At 38.8% G+C, this 21284-nt stretch overlaps 1 protein-coding gene across 8 annotated transcripts in view; it reads left to right on the top strand.

Moving 5' to 3' along the window:
* The window catches only part of slc8a1b (solute carrier family 8 member 1b), a 126325-nt gene extending 117386 nt beyond the window's left edge, over positions 1-8939 (top strand). For all 8 annotated transcript variants that reach the window (XM_053332542.1, XM_053332549.1, XM_053332543.1 and 5 more), the window contains 4 exons: positions 2093-2278; positions 2404-2493; positions 8457-8560; positions 8667-8939. In XM_053332542.1, the coding sequence (XP_053188517.1) occupies positions 2093-2278; positions 2404-2493; positions 8457-8560; positions 8667-8939 (653 nt within the window). The remainder of the gene's footprint in view (positions 1-2092; positions 2279-2403; positions 2494-8456; positions 8561-8666) is intronic.
* The last annotated feature ends 12345 nt before the right edge of the window (positions 8940-21284 follow it).

Below are 21284 nucleotides of genomic sequence, written 5' to 3'. Positions count from 1 at the left end.
TACATCTTTACTATATAGAGGTCAACACCAATAGGGGGGACTGTCAGATGACACCATGAAAGTTCAATATAATAGAAGACACAGTTAAAGTTCACATCAAGGACCCTTAAACTTACACAAACTTGACCATGGAACCCCTTTTGGTAAGAGTTGACCAAAACACTCAAACATTCAGTCATTGTATTACTTATGGATAAACTCATAGTGAAAATAAATTATTCCCCTCTTTGCTGGGCCCACCAGGAACCCCCTCAAACACCCCTGGGGGCCCCTGCTTTCAGGACCACTGGTCTATCTAACTTGATTGGACAACGTTAATGTTCTACCACTCCACGGTGTGATATCCCCCATGGATGCTGGCGGGGCACCCACATAATTAGCACAGAGAGGGAAAGGAAATGAAAAGAAGGAGACTGAAGAGAGAGACCAAGACTGAGATAAAAGAGCACAGAATAAACACTGGTACAAAGAAAGAGGAAGAAATAGAGAGAGGGACATAACAGACTGTGTGGGAGGCAAGGAGAAGTAAAAAGTGACATAACTCAGGTAGACTTGTTTTATAATCCATTACTCTGTGTGTGCGTGTGTGTGTACGTGTGTGTGTATACGTACTAGACCATAATAGTGAATGAGGCCGTTGCGCTCTGTTCTGACCTTCTACTCTTCATTTATAGTTCATGATTTGATTAGTTCCATGTGCTTACCCTGAAAAGGAAACATTTATTTTTAATTAAATAGAACAAGGTACATGTTGGAGGGGCTTAATTTTGGGTTGGTGACCCCTGAGGAAACTATTGGCCCTATTAGATTGCATTTATCTGTATTAACCCCTGATAAACTATTATAATTACACAACACGCCACTTAGATCTGGTGCATAAATTTCAGGCTGTCTTGTAATTTTATCGTCTGTTATAACAGAAGGTCAGCAATCAACGTGTCAACAGCTGCAGTACATTTGTAGAAAATGATGGTCTCATGTTGGGGTCAGTGTGGTTATAAAGCCAGGATGAGGATGATTTAAGTGATGAGATCTTTTTCCGATTTTTTCGCAATTTAGCTGATTCGCTGATTAGCTGATTTTCCTTTTTTTTTTTCTTTACAAAATACGTCATACACAACACTTTTTCTCTTGTATTTTCATACTCGGAAGCCCAAAAACACTAGTTCTGTAAAACTATTAGATAATACATGAAACAAACAAAGAGCAAACTCTTATTGTTGTTGGACACACATTCTCAGGAAGGTGTATTTACACAGTGTTTTGTCATGGAAACAGCAGGTAACCTCATTTATTCGTTCATTTCAGTCGTTTAAAAATGGAACGAGAACAACAGCAAGACATACACAGACGAGTGCCTAGACTGCTAATGGTGTGTGGATGTCAGTGTGTATCAATTTCATGTTTCAACTATTCCCCCATGTTCAGCAACCATACTAAGCATCATCACACACAGCCTTACACTGTGTGGTTGGCTTTAGTCCATGTCCTGATGATAGTTAGTTCAAATTAGACCATTAAAAACAAACTCTGTAGTGGTGTCATGTTAATGTATTTGTGTTACTATTGACTTGAACTTACAATCTTTCTTTCTGTTGGAGCACAAGAGATACAAACAGAATCCTTTAATCCGTTTAAATCAGGTGACTCGGGCCAAGATGATATCAGCTCTTTTCTCCCAGCAGTGCAAATCTGGGTTTGTAAAAATCCACAATAAAGTCAGAATGTGTCCAAAAAATGTTGCTAAATCAAATTTGATAGATTGTATTCATGATATCTTCAATTGGTCTGATACTAAACAGATTTGATTACTTTCCACGGGTATCAATATTTCTCCATGTAGCTGTTACTGTTCCTGTACTGTGCTGTTTGTTTAGACAGGAATATTTTGTAAACTGGTTTATTCATGGAAAGAGGGAGGTTAGTCACAGAATAACAGCTTAACCTGAATACTTGATCATCTATTTCATGCATGTAAACTACCAAAATGGTTTTCCTTTGCAGATGAAAACGTTGCAGGAATCAAACCTATACACAGAACATGACACAGCCGCTCTCGTCTTTAACCCTCTTTTCCCTGTTTCTCCTGCAGGTGAGGATGACGATGACGATGAGTGCGGGGAGGAGAAGCTGCCATCGTGTTTCGACTACGTCATGCACTTCCTCACCGTTTTCTGGAAGGTTCTGTTCGCTTTCGTACCACCCACAGATTACTGGAACGGCTGGGCCTGCTTCGTCGTCTCCATCTGCATGATCGGACTGCTCACCGCCGTCATAGGTACGACGACAGCCGAAAAACAACATTCTGTATTTATGACATATTTTGCATTTTAGATTTATTTTTTGGCGCAATTGCTTAATTTGATTTATTGTGATGATGATGATGTTTTGATGTTATCACAGGGGACCTGGCCAGTCATTTTGGATGCACAGTGGGCCTGAAAGACTCAGTTACAGCAGTAGTATTTGTTGCATTGGGAACCTCTGTTCCAGGTAAGTGTGCGGACTTAAACACATATGTTTGTGTATATGTATGTGTGCTAATGTACTAATATTGACCCATCAGTGTCTCTGTTTTAATTATCTTAAATATCGTGATATTAGACTTTCCACCAGCCTTACTCAAAGATCTTTCTCTCTCCACATTTGGCATTTGGCTTCACAAGGCCTTTATAAGCATAAAATATCCTGAAGTCTTCAATTTAGAAATGCAATTACATTAATCAGTGATCCCCTTCAGGAAGTGTACCTTGACATTTATAGTTCCTTGCCTCACTTTTTACAACTAGACGTTTTATTCCTCTCATTTATTTTCCCGAATGTGTGAGTATGAAAGTAAAAGATTGCTTTACACTGATAGTGGTGATTAAAGCCTCATCAAAGTCAATGCTCTTTTAACAACAATCAACTAAAACACATTTTTTAACTATAATACAACAACGGAAAGAAGCAGAACTGAATAACCCCACATTTACTATAGGCAATGCAAAATAGTGTACCAGTTTTAGGCAAAAAAAAAAAGACCTTAGGTTAGGAAAGCGTCACAGTTTGGGTTTAAATTACTTTATTTCTTATGACTTTCCTGAAGGTTAATGGACGTTTGTTGTCATGGCTACAATAATAACTGAGTGATTAAGGTTCAAGGAAGGTCAGGGTTTTAAAAAAAAAATATGGTTGACCTGTGGTTGGAAACAGGAAATGAAAGCACTACAAAAGAGTCTTAGAAATTGATTTTCTTTTCCTCACTTGATTTGAAGTGATTAAACACCCCCAAAAGAGACAGAGAAGACACATTATAAATGTGCAGCTTATGTTTTTCCCCTCTTGTCATTCTGGTGTTTTTTTTTACCATGACTGAACCAGTAGTTTCTAGACTCTCCAGAGTATTTTTAATGCGTGGGAGCCTGTTAGAGAGTGCTGTGCAGTCTGTAGACAATGGCATGGATCATCCTCTAAACATGAAGAATGACTGCCGACTGCAGCAGCCAGTTAAATGTGTTTTAACCTTGGCCCCGGTCTGCTGCTTTCAACACTAACACACACATACACACACACACACACACACACACACACACACACACACACACACACACACACACACACAGAGAGAGCATACACGCAGACATACAGTACATGCTGAATGTATAAGCTAAAAAATACTAATAAACAACTGTGCAGCTGTAATTGTTCACATTCATACAGGCAATACATTAAAGCCTTAAATACATTTCACATGCTTGCACATACACACATATGCCTGCACTGTTACCACCATACCTTATTAACATAGTACTATTTGTCATGTCAGGCTCAGGTGGTCTCTGTCCTCCCATTTAGGGAACTGAGGGATAAAAATGATGTATAACACACTATTTTACACACACACACACACACACACAGACACACAAACATACTGTATATGTATACATGCAGTAAATGTATTATTTCCAGTCACATTAATATAAATACACACATTTATGGACAAATACATACACACACAGATATACACACTAAATGTGTAGAGCTGCAAAATGAAAACAAAGTGGTTCAGCCTTTCTCAGGCTTTCAGCCTTATTAACAGAACTTCTTGTGGCACACACACACACACACACACACACACACACACACACACACACACACACACACATACACAGACAGACTCCCAGTTCTTTGGCTATTACGGTTAATAAAACCCATCCTGTGCTGTGGTTCCATGATGATTAACCTCGTTTATCACAGTTATCTTGTCTAGCACACACACAAACACACACACACACACCCCACACGCAGAGAAAGGAGATAGTTTGGAAAAAAACAAGAGTTATGCAGGTGGTAAAAAGAAAATAAAACACAAACATTAAAAATGGTTTGTTTTCATGTGACTTAGGTAAAACCTCTGAGCCTCATTACTTCACAAGTCCAAAGTAAATTTAAAGTATAGCCTGTATCACTTCATGAACTGTGAAAAATGCACTAGGGGGATTCAATGGGATAAACAAAAGGAACATTCCAAGGAAGATGCTGTGTAGTAAATAACAGGTCTGAACATTAAATGATATACAGATTTCTATATATATTATATTTCAGGTCAAATATTGAATAAAGTGGAATATGTAGACTGACTTTGACTAAGGTTACTTTAAATGACATTAAAGCACATTTGACCTTTTAGAAATTAGTTGTGGCAAAATTACCCAGAGACCTTAGAGGTATTAATGTAATTAAGGGGAATTGAAGTGGCATTAAGGTCGTACGAAGACAAAAGTAGAACTTGCTTATATAAACCTTTCAGTTGATGCAGAGAGATGCTGCGGTAAAGAAGAGCAGGAGGATAATGGGTAAAAAATATCTCTGGGGGATGAGGGATGAAGACACTACTGTCAAATCTGGTTTGAGAGACATGAACGATGTTCCAACATAATGTTTCTCTGTTTCTGTGTAGGAGCTTTAAAGCTTCCCATTGCTCTCTGGAGATAGATAAAATAGGGCGATGGACACTAATTATAATGTCTACATGAATTTAAAAAGGAGGCAATTTAGCAGACTCTATTAGACAGCCAATTATTCAAATTGTTATTAAAATATTGGCCTGCTGTCTGATTACTGACTCATTACTGGAGGACTACTTTCACAAACACTGATCAAACTAACCTGCGCCAAAATAACAAAATCAGAAACTCTTTTTGTCTTTCCAGCATTTCTCCATTTTGAGGCATTGAAACTATTGCTCTACATGCTTGCAGCAACACTGTGATCCAGAATAAAATATTATATATATAATAAACTGAATATTCAATATTCAATGTAATGTAATCACTTTTGTAACTTCTGACCTGCTGTCTGTCAACACCATTGACCAAGATCTTGATCCATGATAAGAAATCTCAAAACCTTAAGGGCCAGATTTCTTTGAAATTTCCCCAGAGAGTGAATATATCAAAGTAGTCTCGTGCACATATATAAAACCTCAGTGAGATATGGGCTTGATACAAAAATCAATTAAAGTGCAACCAGCACATAAAAGTCAATACTACCTTTTAGCTTCAAACAACCTACAGGTCTTCCTAGGGCAAATATGCAAGGGGATATGGATATATATTGGGGATATATATATTACATATAATATCAAAATGACATCCAAATCATCTAATCACAGTCTTGCACAAACCTCCAATCAATAAGTTACCAGAGGGTTCATCCTCCGAACCTTAATGTTTGGTGACCACCTAATCTTTCCTCTAAGCCCACCACCGGGATAAAAATATCCACTTGAAGGAAGATTACTAGATTGCCATGAGAACATCAATGCTCCTCCCCATGAGCCTCATAGAGCAAGAGGGAAAGGGGAGCAGAGAAGAGAGGGAGGAGAATTAAAGGGAGAAGATGCAGAGAGGAACAATGAGGTAGAAAGAGAGAGAGAGAGAGAGAGAGAGAGAGAGAGAGAGACCGGTTGATTGACAGAGAGGCTGAGGAAAAGGGCAGAATACTCTCCAGGGAGGTGTACTCTCACAGAAGGAGCTGCTGAGTGGAACCTGTTACACACACACACACACACACACACACACACACACACACACACACACACACACACACAGAAGTACACACATGCTGCTGCTGACATGCAAACACCCACGCACTCACCCACTCAATCAGGCACACACAAGCACTCAAAGACCAATTGATGCATACACACACACACACACACACACACACACACACACACACACACACACACACTGACAGGCCTTTACCAGCTGGTGGAGGCATGGCATCAGATTGGACCCAGGTGGTGTTCACTAACGCACCAACACACACATGAGGGCAGACGGGCACAAATAAATAGATCCTACACACACACACACACACACACACACACACACACACACACACACACACACACACACACACACACACACACACACACACACACACACACACACACACTTGAGCCCAGCAGGCTTGTCCTTGAAGCTTTAAGGTGTAAGGAGAGATTTATCTTTGCTGGACTCTACCCATCTTTCTTTGGCCCATTGCCTCTCCCACCATCCAATCCCTCTCCTCCTCAATCGTCTTCCGGTCCTCCCATCATCCTCTTTTCCGCTGCCAGTTTGGCTGCCACTTCAAGAAAGCACTTCCTCCTCCTTTTCATATTTTGCTTCTTCACTCCGTTGCTTTTTCGTTACATTTGTATCCCTCTGTTCTTCTCTATATATATCCAGCGAGATAAAAGTAAGACAAAATCATTACTGACAATGTGATGTAGATCAAATTAGAGAGGGAATAGAGCACTACCTGACCGCTCAGCTCTCAGTGAAGCCATTGTTCAGATTTGGCAGGTCTCCACTGCTCCTTTCAGTATGGTGAGGAAGAGTGTCCGTTTTAGTTTGGCAAACTTTACACTGGTGGGGAAATTTTTGGGCCTAAGCAGCGTGATGCTGATTAGTTGTCAGGCCAAGATTTGTTTGCCCCTCCAAACTGAGATTCAGCCTTGTAAATTATTGATCTTGGACCAAATCCGGCCCATGGTGGCTGCCAGTGACGGAACACTGTAACAGGATTAAAGACTGTGGATTCTAATTTAAGGTTCCCTGTCAAAGTGTGGAAAACAGGATTTGGACAGTGTTCTGTATTAATAATTATAAGTGTAATGTATTTATTAAAAGTGACCTTCTCTGTTGTACTGTTCTTGTGTTAGTCAGAACGGTCAAGAGTTCAAGTGCAAACCTGTTTGTACTGTAGAACATTCACTCAATCGGTGAAAGCACTTCTTTTTTATGAGTGCAATGCATTGTTCCATCCCCAAGGCCCAATCATCTTCCACTAACCTTTACATTCTGAGTTGTACAAATGACAGACCAGTTATATAACGGTAGCTAATGGTGACAGAAGAGTAAAGGCCAAATCTAGAATTAAAAGTTTTCTTGTTCTCATTTTCAATTAAGTGGTCAGAACATGTGCTTGATGGTGGTACTAGAGAAAAGGTCATAGTCTCACTGAACTCAATATACTGTCCGCAACTTTATTTGATGGCAACCAGGACAGTTAATGAAGCTATTCCAGTCAAACAGCCTGAGGGATGGAGATGATTGTGATCCAGAGATAAAAGAAGAATACGTTAATAATTAATATATATAAATACAGTTAAAGAGCATGCTGTCTGACTTGTTTCAAATACATGTGAGAAACAACTTGGGAATACTACTCTTCAGCTTCCTTAACACCCAACTGCAAAACCCCCTCATTTAAAATAATTTCTTCAGCAAAAGTCAGTTTGTTTTACATCACACTAACAAACAACTCATCATCTTTACCTAAATTAAATGTTCTGCCTTGGGGATTTCAGAAAGGCTTCAGACTCAGTCTAGTATAACAGCCTGCTCCCAAGGCTGCATTCAGACCAAATTAGGCAATCTGGCACTATGGCGCCGGGTGCTGCAATGTTTTGTTGGGTTACCGGTGAAACTATGAAATATGATCAAGGGAGTTAACTTGGAGTTAACAGATTAATGCATTTAAGGATTTATCAACTATAATTACAACTCTGGAAAGTTTCACAGCAATAAATGTTTTATCTTTCATCGTGATGATCATAAGGTAAAAAGTCAAATATGGAGTTCACATTATAAAGTTATTCAGCAGGAATGTGCGGTTGTATGTGATTGGCCACAGCAGCATGATGTCAGGTTGCGTATCGACAAAATCTTGATCCGGTTAAACTTTTTAACACGGCCTAAAAATAAAACAATGTATAAAAACCTGACATATTCTGCAATTATAGAAAGAGCTGCAATATTTTATTTTGAACGACAAAACCAGTCAGATTTTCCTTATCTGCCGTTTACTTAAAAAACCTTGTGTTGCAGGATTTGTTTCCAACTTTTGACAAGCATTCATTGAGTAAGTATTAATACATGCAAACATTTGACCTATCTCAACCCCTTTCTTTCTCCAACCAGATACCTTTGCAAGCAAGGTAGCTGCTACCCAGGATCAGTATGCAGACGCATCCATTGGTAATGTGACTGGCTCCAACGCTGTCAATGTTTTCCTGGGCATCGGAGTGAGTCCCAATTCATCTGCAGATTAATTGATTGATAGCTAATCTACAATGGCACTTGATAACTATGATGTATTTATGCTGATGATTTTATGCTGATGCTCAACAGGTGGCATGGTCCATTGCTGCCATCTACCACCAGAGCAAAGGGCGGGAGTTCAGGGTGGATCCAGGCCCACTGGCCTTTTCTGTCACGCTCTTCACCATCTTTGCCTTTATATCCGTTGCCGCACTGATGTACCGGCGGCGACCAGAGATCGGTGGAGAGCTGGGCGGGCCCCGGACTGCGAAGGCCTTGACCACCATGCTGTTCGTTAGCCTGTGGCTCCTCTACATCCTCTTCTCCTCACTGGAGGCTTACTGCCACATCCAGGGCTTCTAAGATGGAAGGAGACAACGAAGGGAAGGGCGGGACGGAAGGACGACATGGAAGAAGAAAGCAAGGGGAGGTGGATGAATGGATGGATTTGAAAATTAAGGCTGTCTCATTGATCTATCACTCTCCCTTTACGCAATAGATTGAATGAAGAATGAATGGATGGATGTATAGATGAAGGAACGGAGGACACATTAAAGCATCTAAAATCAGAATAGAAGGAGGTACGGATGCATGGAAGGACAACGACATACAGGAGAATCATAGGAGCTAAAGAAGCTTGAAAGAAAAAGGAATAAACTAAAACTACCGGAATACATTTTTTGTCTCAATCTATACATCTAAAACAATCAATTAAAAGTTGTCTTAACCCTCCCTGTTTTAAATGAGTAAAACTAGTCTCCAAAGTCACAAACACACATTCACACACACAAACAAACACACACGATGTGTCTCAGCTGGTTCAACCATACACAGAAATCAAAATGTGGCATGCCACAAAGGTTAAAACAGACTGACACCATCACAGTTACCAGCTTGGATGTGTGGCTTCAACAACAGCAATCTCATTAATCCCCCCCCCCCCCCGTTGGAGCAGTGAACTCCCACGTCCAGCTACAATAACGAGACGAGTGAGACAGAAAAAAGACAGAATAACTGTGTTAATGTGTACATGCATGATCAGACAATACTGAAAAACACAATCAGAAGAAATTGGATATATTGCCACAGTTGTTTAATGACAACAAACTGTGTGTGTGTGTGTGTGTGTGAGCTGGTGTGTGACTGTGTGTTTCTGTGCTTGTGTGTTGTGGGAAGATGGTCAAGTACTGTGAAAAAGTCGCCTCTCATTTTTGCTGTTGCTGCGTGAGACAGAATATGCATTCGTAGTCTTTTTTTGACTCTCGCACTACCAGCCTGTAGAAATGCGTGAGTAAGACTCTTTTTGCGGGAGGGCACGTTCAACAAAAGCGAAATGTTCTGAACGTCACTGAGATTAGAGATGTAAATACAAAGAGCTTAACATACTTTATAGCTCCACTTCTTTCCTTCTGAATGTCTTGGTTACGCCATGCGCTCCTGAACGGGCCCTCTTTCTGTTGCTTTATACTGTAGATGTAAATGATTTAAGGTCTAATTTGAATCAAGAAGGGGTTAGTGTGCTTTTACCTTTAATAAGGCCACGTCTGACAGGACAAAATGGCCACTCTACCGTTTAAAACTGTAAGAGAAACTATTATCATTGCATAAATATCTAGGTTAATCTTATGTGTGCTTGTTTTTTTGTTTTTTTTTAATGTGGAATTCTTTTACCTGGTTTTCCACCAATGAGATTGCCACCATCATGTGTCAATCGAAACATTGCAATAGACTTTGAAAAACATAGGTACCGCCCTCTGTGAAACCTCATAGGTTGTCTGTTTCTGGTGCCGCTTTCCCGTTGGTTCACTTAACAGCTTCTGTCATTATCTGTGCGTGTCTTGAGCACCTCCCCCTGGCTGGTCAGTGGACCAATCAAAATCCTCAAGGGCTTTGTATGAAACAACCACTAATCCCTAACCCTGACCCTTGGTTTATAATTCTTCACATAAATTGGTCTTTAGGGGACTATTTAACAGGGATTTGTATTCCTTAACCTTGTCAACAACTTGCTCAGTTGTTAGAACTTTGCTTCAGTGTGGCTTAAAAAGAAAAAAAAAGAAAAAAACAAGACTACATGAAACACGAACAGTTTCACAGCTTCATTTAGTACAGACATTGCCAGACCAAGTATCCAGAGTTACTAAATATCCAATCACCCAATGATCCAGACATCTCATTAAGGCGAGACTAAGCCCTTTCTCGCTGGGAGTCTTTCCCAGTTGATTACAAAGGCTGCTTATAAATTGGGGTCAGCCTTATTCCAAATTAAATCACCCATACTATTTTATATCCCAGGCAGGCTCCACTCATAGTTATGTTTCTCAAATATACTTCAGCCATTCAGATCATGAGGACCTTCACCCAAAGGAAGTAATGTGACTTAATATGATTTCTTTATTCTTTATTCAAGGGCAAGTTTTTTGCTCCTAAATGAAGAGCCATGATGTAACCGGGGTGATTCATGCTTCACATACAGCTTTAGAAACCAATTGTCGATACTTTACTTGAGCAACTACTTTTCAGTCTTTACATGAGAGCTGGCAGATGAAGGAATAGTGCAAAAGTATTTGCTGCTGGTGGAGACGGTAGCTTACAAACAGATCAGGGTAAATGCTGAGACATCTAACATAGTGTACACCTAATCTCAGACAGCCAGACTCTGTTTGACATGCTCACAGAGGTCTGGAGAAAATTTTATCAAAACTGGAATAAGCCTTGTACAACGCATTCGATTGGCTATGGGTCAGAAAACACCCACCCCCAGAAACTGTATTTCTGTGACCTGTACCAAAAAGTGAGTTCAGCAGCTGGAAGTCAGGCTCTCTTTGTGTTTTTGGGATAACCATGTGGCCCTGTTAACTGAGTTTTCCAATCCAGCTATGAGCATTTTCCTATAAATGAGATGGAAGGCATATATATACAAGCCATAATAACATGCAACATCAACAGGGCGAGCAGTATGAGATGGTACAAGTGGCAGCAATGCAGGGCGAGAAATATCTAATCAGACCAATCACTGTTGTGAATACTGTTAATAAAAAACTGAATGAAGAATTTCAAATATGCAACATAATTGATTGATGGCTACATGCTCAACTGCTTAATGTCTGAAACTGTGGACAAATATCCCTCTTGTCTTTTCTATAATAATCAAGACGGAAGGCAAAATAACCCTTAACACGTCACTCCGTGCTTTTTATCACTTGTCTTACTATGGTATGGTGCTTTTGTCATTGTTGGGAGTTTGAAGAAGTAATGTTTCTATTTGCATATTGAGTTAATGCTCGTTAGCCGTGCAGTCATGGTGATCTATCCTGGTTAAACTGAGCCATGACACCAGCAAGCCTTGGTTAAGCGCCAGAGTGACAGACCACTAATCTCACTTTATGATACAGGTCCAAACAGGTTCTGGAGTGAAGTATAAATACACAGATTGTGTCTCAGCCCTCTGAATTTTGAGCTTAAATTGTACTTGAACTTTATGTGCATGATGGGACAAGAGTTGTGGCAAGAGCTTAGAAGGCAAATAGGAATTTTGAAAACACTAGGCATGACTTTACAGGACACTAAATAATTGTCAAGCGAGGGCCAGATAATAAACATGCTTCAATACCTGCTTTAAAAGGCATCAACAGAACACTAAAACTCTCCAATCAGCAGTCAAATGAATTACAATCAACTACACAACCAACAAACTATCACACTGACATCGTCGAGCTGTAGCATAGCAGCCGTTCCTATTACTGCCCAAGAAACAGGGTTCAGTTATCAGCAGACAAGAAATATATTCTGAAGATATTTCTATAGCCTGTGCGCTTTTGGCCAAATGAAACACATGATAAGTGGCGCAAAAGCCTGTCCAGAAATATGTGTAGAATAAAATGTTCAAGCCTATATATTAACTGTCTGTCAAAGAGGTTTACACTTCGGACTGTTAACTATTTTACTCGTTCAGCCAAAACCACAGAAATCGCAGCATACACAAAACTTACTGTATATGTAGGCATTTAAAAAAAAATCCATATTTTGTTAAATGGCACTATACTGTATGCATCTGAATTGGCCAGAATTTTCCTGCTGATGTTGTTTTTTTACTTGATGTATAATATAATAAGTAGTATTTTAAATGTCATCTGTAAAGTAAGTAGTCAGGGCTAGATATAATTCATTTAAAACTTGGCAACAATCTTGTCACAGACAGCTTTCAACCCCTGTGAGAGACTAGAGCTGAGCAGAGCCCTGGATTGGATGAGTTTGGCAAATCCAGAATATCTTGATGAAAAAAAAACAAGTTAAATCTTCTAGTTTTTGTTATAGTCTGAGTCACCAAATGATGCGCTTGGACTAAAGAACCCACTCCAGAATCACTGATTTCAGCAGCATGGGGACAACTTAAAAAATAAATCATATGAATGCTAAACTAAATTACCCGTCTGACAGCTGAACTGAAGTGAAATGTCAGATTGCTTGAATTTACCAAACTCTGCGCAATGTGTGGCTCTCCATTAGAGTAGTTGTTCTCATGTGAAGGCCTTGGAGTGGCAGTTTACCCCTGTTTTGCCAAAGGGAAATCTTTCTATCAGAAATATTTGCAGTCCAACCTATAAAAGGATTTTCTAACCAATGGACCTTTCTTAAAACACCAAATATTATTCATATTTCATTTACACTCTGAAGAAAGATAAAAGAAGCCTTGATGTTGTTTTAAACCTAAAAAAAACAATCTTTCTATTTAAATTTGTATGCATTTGTCTCTTCACTGGCATGGAGCTGAAGGTTTATACACTGTAAAAAGTTATGCTAGCTTGCGCAAAAACAAAAAAGAAAAAAAATAAATAACATTACCGAGCAGTTTGCATCACTTTTTGAGTAACTTCAACAGGGTATAAACTACCTTTATGGATAAATATTGTTGGACTTACTTGAAATGTGCATGCTGCCTAATTTGTTCGAGTTATCTTGTGCAGGAATGAAAAGCTTGCAGTAATATAGTTGTTTGCATCGAATTAGTTTGCAGCACAATTTTTCCAGAAGCTAACATTTTTCATTTAAGGGAAGTTAGCTCTTTAGCTACACCGGTTTTGTCGCACCGCTTCTCAGTGTATCTACCTTGACTTAAAAGCTAGTCTGACGTGAAGCTAATGGCAGATTAATGACAGCTGTTCAAAGCCAGACAGGGTTTGGACCAAGATGGGAGGCTAAATGTTAGCTGCGACTACTAGCTGCCATGATAGCAAGTACCCCGCCGGGTTCTTTCTTCATTAGCACTTGAATTTAGCTTCCTGCCTCGGTTTGAATTTTTTGAGGTTTGAAAAGTCAAAGGTGATAGCCAGGCCACCGCTGTACATACAACACTAAGAGCAAGCACGGGGTAGAAAAACGAGCTGTAGAATACCATAGATTTTTTTTTTTTATTCCTCCGTGGTGGGTTTAAAGAAGTTGGGCAGGGTTTTAAAAGAAGGAAAAGAATTGCACTGGTTCTCATTGCTGATGTGAAACGGCTACTATGTTGTTTTGTTGAAAACATTAACAAAGTTGCTTCTGATGTAAACAACAACAGAGATGTTGTCTTTTGACTCTGATGTACAATAAAAAATGTTGGACCTGATGTACAAAAAAAAAAAAAAAAAATACGGTGTTGAATCAGTTGTGAACAATTAATGTTGCTTCTGATGTAAAGATTGATGATGCGTTTTCGTAGCCTCGTTCACTTCTTGACTGACTGTCTTACAGACTGAGGGATAAATAAATGCAACCCCAAAACTGAGAGACAAAACAAACAAACAAATGAAGGGAAGGACAAACACCCCTGCTGGTAAAAGGCTAAGCAACGTCACACTGCAGCGATTCGTGACCTGTCAGGGGGGAAAAAAAACATTACCAGAGCTATTCTCTACCCTTGAAGTACCATGAAACAACTACAATTTGAAAGGTCGCTGTTATAAAGAGAGTACTTTTGAGAAGAAAGTCGAGGAGGAAGAAGAAGATGAAAATTTAAAGGAAAAAAAAAACATGAAGTTACAGCCATACATTGATTTCTGGGTCAGTGAGATTGAAATGGACTTCTCCTGCCCAGCATGTGTATTGTTATGGTGTCTATCTGTCCCTCTGTGTCTCTTTCCCCCTCTTTCTCTGTCTTTCTTTCACATCTCTCTACTGCCAAAGTAACCAAAACAGGCAGTTATCATTTTGTTCTTTGTCTTTCCTTCCCCTCCTTCCCAAAAATCCCTTTTTATCCTCCGTCTCCCTATGCCATGTTTTCCATATTTTGGAATGTCAATGTGCTACTTGTTGACACTGTGCATGAATGATAACATGTCTGTATATAGTTATAGAGAATTGTATCCCATTCCCCTGATGTTAACAAAAAGAAGGTTTGAATGTTGTACAGATTCAGGTTTTCTGTTCACCTTTTATTCTTTTTAGTTACCTTTTTTTTTTTTTTAAAGTATGTAGAGCTTAACAACAGTATGTTTTTAATTTAAACGAAGACGGCATCGTCTTTTGTTTGGAGTAACTTGCACATTATTGATTAATTAAGGGTTATTTTTGTTAAAAAGGCAATATCTGCTGTTATTGAATGAGAGATGAGATCTTAAAGGAGTTATGTATCTTAAATAAATAATCTATATGGGAGTTGCATGGGTTATTTGTACAAAAAAAAAAAAAAGACACTGCTTGCTACTTCTAATACCATGGCTGTATTCTCTGACAGAGGGCGAGGAATACTGTATGTACATCTAAAGGTTATTTTGTCATTAAATAAATAATAATAATATTGTGTATATACTGTACAGTGTTATTAGTGAGGAGGACTTTATGGCCATCACGCTAACCATAGAGAATTAATTCTACATATTTATTTAAAGGAAACAAAAACACTCACTACACTCAAGAATGACATATATTGCCTTTTTGGAGAAGTTGTAGATTGCTTAAAGCTTGTTTCTGCTTCGCTCTTTCTCCTTCTCTGGCTGGTTTAGATGATTTGTCTCTTCTTTTTTTCCCTTTCCATCTCTCTTCTTGTGCTCTTGTATTTTTCTATTGGAGGGGCGTTTCAGACGGGCATTTGTCTATCATTTCACTGTTTGACTCAGACAGCGTCACTTTTTCTGTTTTTCTTTATGTCTGACGCATGTCTGGCTGTTTATCCCAATGACTCAACAGTATCTCCATACCTGATTGTATTCCTCTGTGTTCTGTCTTCTTACATTTATAGTTATGTACAATGTATCTGCCAGTATATGTTCCCATCTGTCTGACTCTCTCAAAGGATCATTTGTCTTTACTTGAGTCACCATCTGTCTGATTCAGAACCGTCTGTCATTCATATTTTATCTATTAAATCCCTCTCCTGTCATCTTTCTTTCCTTAATCCACCCTTTGCTCCAACACATCTTTTTTTTTTCCTCACTCAACCACACTGTTTCCCTCCTCCATCCTCCATACATCCTTTTTTTTCTTCCTTTCTCTTTTCTCCTCGCTCTCACAGGGTGTAGTCAGAAATGTCATTTTTGTCAGTTTGATTTGTGTGTTTTTTAAGATGGAATAATAACCGCAACTATTATAATGTTGGTAATAATGAAGATAATAATGATTTTTTTTGTTTTGTTTTGTTTTCTTTCTTTTTGCCTCTGTCCTCTGTATGTGTGTGTGTGCGTTAATTATCTTCTTTTTTTTATTTTGTTTGAACACCAACTGATAGGAGGAAAGTTGTTGTATGTGTGTTGCCACTAACTGTGACTGCTCTCCATGGTACATGGTACTTCTGATAAAACCAATAAAATAAAGTTTGGGATACCCTGTTTGAGAGACCCTGTGTGTCCACTGCCTTTCTAGTGTGTGTGTGTGTGTGTGTGCCTGTGTGTGTGTCTTACCTCTAATCCGTAATGAAAGTTTTAATATAAAAGCTTTATTATTATGCTAATTTCCATTAGGTTTAACATTCTCGTTTAATAGAAGTAAATGGAAATTTCAACCAGCTTTCACTCTGCCTTTTTTCCTCACACTCAACCTCACGTACAAACATCATTTGTTCGCCTTTTTCATATGTTCAAACATCCGATGATGAAAATGACATTTGTCTGAAGGGCTGACATCTCATTAATTGTCGTCTGACTTGTTCTGTCATTGTGTCAGAGATGGAGACGATGGCTGCATCACTGCTGATTAATTCCTTCTGTTCTTCTGTATGTTCCATGAAAAAATAATGAACGTGCATTGTTGCTGCTATTCCCTTTAACACATGCAGTATATTCAATCTTTCTTTCTCAGAGAAAATTCAAAAGAGATATATTATTAACTTGAATTAACAGAAAACACTACTTTTTTTATCTACCAAAGGATTGAACATCAGAGAGACTTTAATGTTGTGTAATAGATAAATTAAATCTTCTATCTGTATCGTAGCAGATTTGAATCAATTGAAGAGAGAACCATGAATTCCCATTTCCCAACAAAACTCTTTAAATTTTGATCAGCACCTTTTGCGTTGTTTAGCATATCACATATTTGTAGTGTTACTGGTTAAGGATTTGTTACTGATAAACAGAAAAAATAATCTTATTGCACTACATTTTTGTCATTTTAATATTATCTTAATGCAACTGTAGGGCTTCGAGGGTCCTTTTAAGTATATAAAGACTAAAATGTGTGTGTGATGTGCAATTGAGGTGGGAGTGCTGCAGATGGTGAGAATGTGTAAGATGCAGCAAGTAAAGGACAAAATCATCAGCATATATATGGTATTGAATTGACTGACTTTTTTTGATGTGCACTAGACACTAGACAACAACCGGAACAAGCACATGATGAATCATACTGCACAGTTCCACAAATTCAAGAAGTCAGTTTATGTGACAGAAATATCCTGTTATGATGGATACAGTGTATTCTGTCTTTAGCTGCCATACATTTTCTATAAATCTCGCCAACACAAACATCTCCACATTAAAAAGGCAACTGAACGTATCATTCTTAGACAACCAAAACAAATCAGGATTACTCGCCTGCATCTTTCCTAACAAATGGTTCCTCGGTCTCTCGGCTGGCCTGGGAACGCCTCGGGGTCCCCCTGGAAGAGCTGGACGAAGTGGCTGGGGAGAGGGAAGTCTGGGCTTCCCTGCTTAGGCTGCTGCCCCCGCGACCCGACCCCGGATAAGCGGCAAGAAGATGGATGGATGGATGGATGGTTCCTCAAGTCATTGTACAAAGCGCAATGAAGCACAAACTGAACGCCAAGATCACAAAAACACACAGACATATAAATAGCTCTTCAGGAAAATCTTTATACCTGCCTATCTCTACTACCAGCAGTGAAGTCACAGTTCTTAACTGAGCACACAAGTTAATATTTAAAAGATAGACCTGCAAGCAACACACAATACTTAACTATAAACTACATTTATGTCCATTTATGTATGCACAACTATCCACTGTGCATCAGAAACATTGCCAGGACAAATCCACATTATAGTAATCCAATATAGATCCAATATCCAATATAGACAATCTTAATTTAAGATTGCGGTATAAACAAGCAAAAAGAACAGTGGCGTTTCTCTAATTAGAAATTAGAAATTTGTCACACTTTTAAAAGGTTTCTGGCTTTTTTCTTCTTCTTTTAAGCACCATAGCATGTTTTGATTTATTTGGTTTTTTGTTTCCATTTCCTCGAGTGGTTTGGTCATGGTATTTGTTAAGTATTGGCCCAACATATCTCAACTATAACCACACTACACAAAGCGTGTCTGCTGTGAAAAAGGTCTGAAGATGGATCAATGTTACTGGTGAACCAAACCAATGATTCAAGCATTTGAAAGCTGCATATGCGTGCTGTGTGTGTAAAACAATGAGTAAGGTACAAGTTACATTCAGCATCACTACTGCAGAATTAATGAAGCACAGAGTTACTTCAGGCAGAGCACTTGCATTAGCTGATTTACATCAGCTGTTTCATCCCTGCTTCATATTGACTGGGTCATTCACAGCAGTGTGGTTGTGTCAGCTGACTAGTAACATCCAATCATGTCCTTGAAAGTGTACAGCACAGCCATAAAAAAATCCACACTTCCCACCATTATAATACTATTTGCTGCTTGGTGTTATTGATTTAATTAAGATTTAATGTCCATGCAGTGTTTAATAGGAAGGATTAGTTCTCTGAGCAGAAATCCTCATTGCTGCTTGGATTATTTTAGATCTTCCTCAGAGCCATTTCTTCTCAATATAACTGTGTAACTATTTCCTCAAATAGAGCCCAGGGTCTTTATTTACCTCACCTGCAGAGGGTACTGGGCCTCTATTGGAAACAGGCTTGTATTAGAGAGAAGCCTTTATTGCTTATCCCCTCTGTTTAATAAGTAATGAGCTCATATTTTAATGCAGAGCCTACTTGTTTTCTGATCTGCGTCTGTATGCTCTGTTAAGTGTTTATTGTTTTATGCATCTACTGTAACAAAAACTCAACACTTACTGTATCTTTATCTATTTAAATGAAAGACATATGGACATAATCCCTCTGTTTCCTGCCTTGCAGCTTTCTCTCCTGAATTTCCCTCCACATACTGCAAGACTCTCTCTTTGAAGTGCCATGCTGTACAAGTTCACTCTCTGCTGTGTTGTGGAAAATTCAGTCACTTGCAGGGGTCCCATATGGCAGTGGTTCCCACACGTTTTCACATCAATGACACATAATCTGACACACATTAAACCAGACCCCCAAGATCTTTGCTTTGATCTTTTTATTACAGAAATTGTATGAAACCCATGACCAAAATAGTCATACATTCTGTCACTGTGTTATTTAAGTATGAAATTATAGTGAAAATAGATGATTACTCTTTTTGATGGGGACCCCCTCGAGTCCCCCTCAACGACCCCTGGGGGTGCACAGAACCGCTGTCTTATGGTACTTCAAATGTAGCTACTGCCATCTTGTTGCACTTGTTTGCTACTACAGACTACAAATAGCTGAGACATTAACTTACAAACACCCGCAGTGTCTGAAAGAGGACAACGAAAACTTTTGATGAGTAATCCAGAAAAACAAAGTGTCAAAATAAGATTGATTATATTGTTGAATTTTTTTAACTAAAGTAGTGGAAATATACATCATGCATAGCTGGCATGCACATTATATACAGTATCAGCACATTATACAACAGGGACCAATTTATCCACTGCTGTCTTCTTGCCAGCCTATTTTTGGGAGAAGCCTTTATTTGTTCATGTCAGCTAAGCCTTCAACTAATATCTGAGACCCAGCATTTAATTGACTACCGTCTTTTATTTGAGGAAATATGATATTTGCTATGAAAAGTAAATTCCTTGACATTCAGGTTAATGTAAATTGGATGCAAAGCAAAAGAAGCAAATTGGCTGTAAACTCTAAATACCGCTAGTAGACTCCACAATAAGCTGACCAGCTGGAACATGTCCAAAAAAACCTGACCCCAGACTTTCCCAAGCATTTGTTGTGAATAAGAGCACACTGCTGCCCAATCTCCCTGCTGAAGTGGACAGTCAAAGTGCCTTTGCCTGTGAATATAACAACCTGCAACACTTTAAAACTACATGTAAATGGACATAGGGTTACACATCTGGTCAGTAGGAAGTGTAACCTCTGACTGATGGATGAGTGCATTCGGTTCTTCCTCTCCTCCCATGCTGCCACTGTGATGGATCGTGTCCATTCTCCATGTAGAAAGTGATGGATTCTTCACATCACCATTAACCCTTCTTCCTGTTTGGGTAAGTTTTTTTATTATTATATTCTTATAAAGTTTGTCTGGTGCATTTGATGATTTGGTGAGATGTTGTTTTATGATGCTTGCAAGACTTGCAAGTCTGAATGAGTCATCAAAAAAGTCAATTTCTTGCATTGTGTTTTATGCTGTTGTTTTCTGTGTACAGGTGTTTACCTTGACTCTTTTCATTACCTTCCCGCTGCTTCATTCATCTAAAATCTCATTATGCTGTCACATTTGATTGCTAGGCAAGCATATGTCTGGAAGGCCCCCGCTTGCAGGTTAGCATGCTGGCAAATTAGGAATAGTTTATCTCTGTATGTGTGTACATGGTTGCTCCTGAAGGCTGAATAAAGCCTAAACTGTCAGAAAGTCTAGCTGGCTGTCAAAATATACGCAACTACTTATAGAGAGAGAACACGACCAGCTTTGATTTTGTCTCCACTGTTCATTCCTTATTGTTTTGGCTGTCTGTCAGAGCTCAGCTAAAAGCCTATATATTAGAAAGAGTTTTGTGACGAGAAATTCAATGGTCTTACACAAGTGCTAAAGTAGTTTTTATTTAAGGAAACTTTCAACGTTGATTGTTCTTTCTATCGGTGTCTGTCTATAGTCTGTTTGCTGCACTTATTTTACAAACTGGCAACATTGCCAAGACAAATGTGTCTATTCTGAAATGGGAAGGTTAGCTTTTAGTTCTTGAAACCCAAGCACCTACAGCACACCCTGAGGCTTAATCCACTTGTATCTACTGTGCAATTTAAAACTATGATCCTGACTCACTGTATTTCAAGTTGTAATTGTTGTGATTGATTTAATAGCCTGCCGTTTATCAACTAAATTTACATGATTTTTTGTGTATGTTTTGCTATCATTTTGCTATTTGTTGTGAGACTGTTAACTTGATGTCATTGTAAATGATGACACCCTCAATGACTCTCAAGATTAGATAAATGTTATG

This window comes from Scomber japonicus, chromosome 14, assembly GCF_027409825.1.
Source record: "Scomber japonicus isolate fScoJap1 chromosome 14, fScoJap1.pri, whole genome shotgun sequence".
Lineage (NCBI taxonomy): Eukaryota > Metazoa > Chordata > Actinopteri > Scombriformes > Scombridae > Scomber > Scomber japonicus.
Note: the sequence above shows the minus strand (reverse complement) of the source record. Positions and strands in the feature narration are given on the sequence as shown.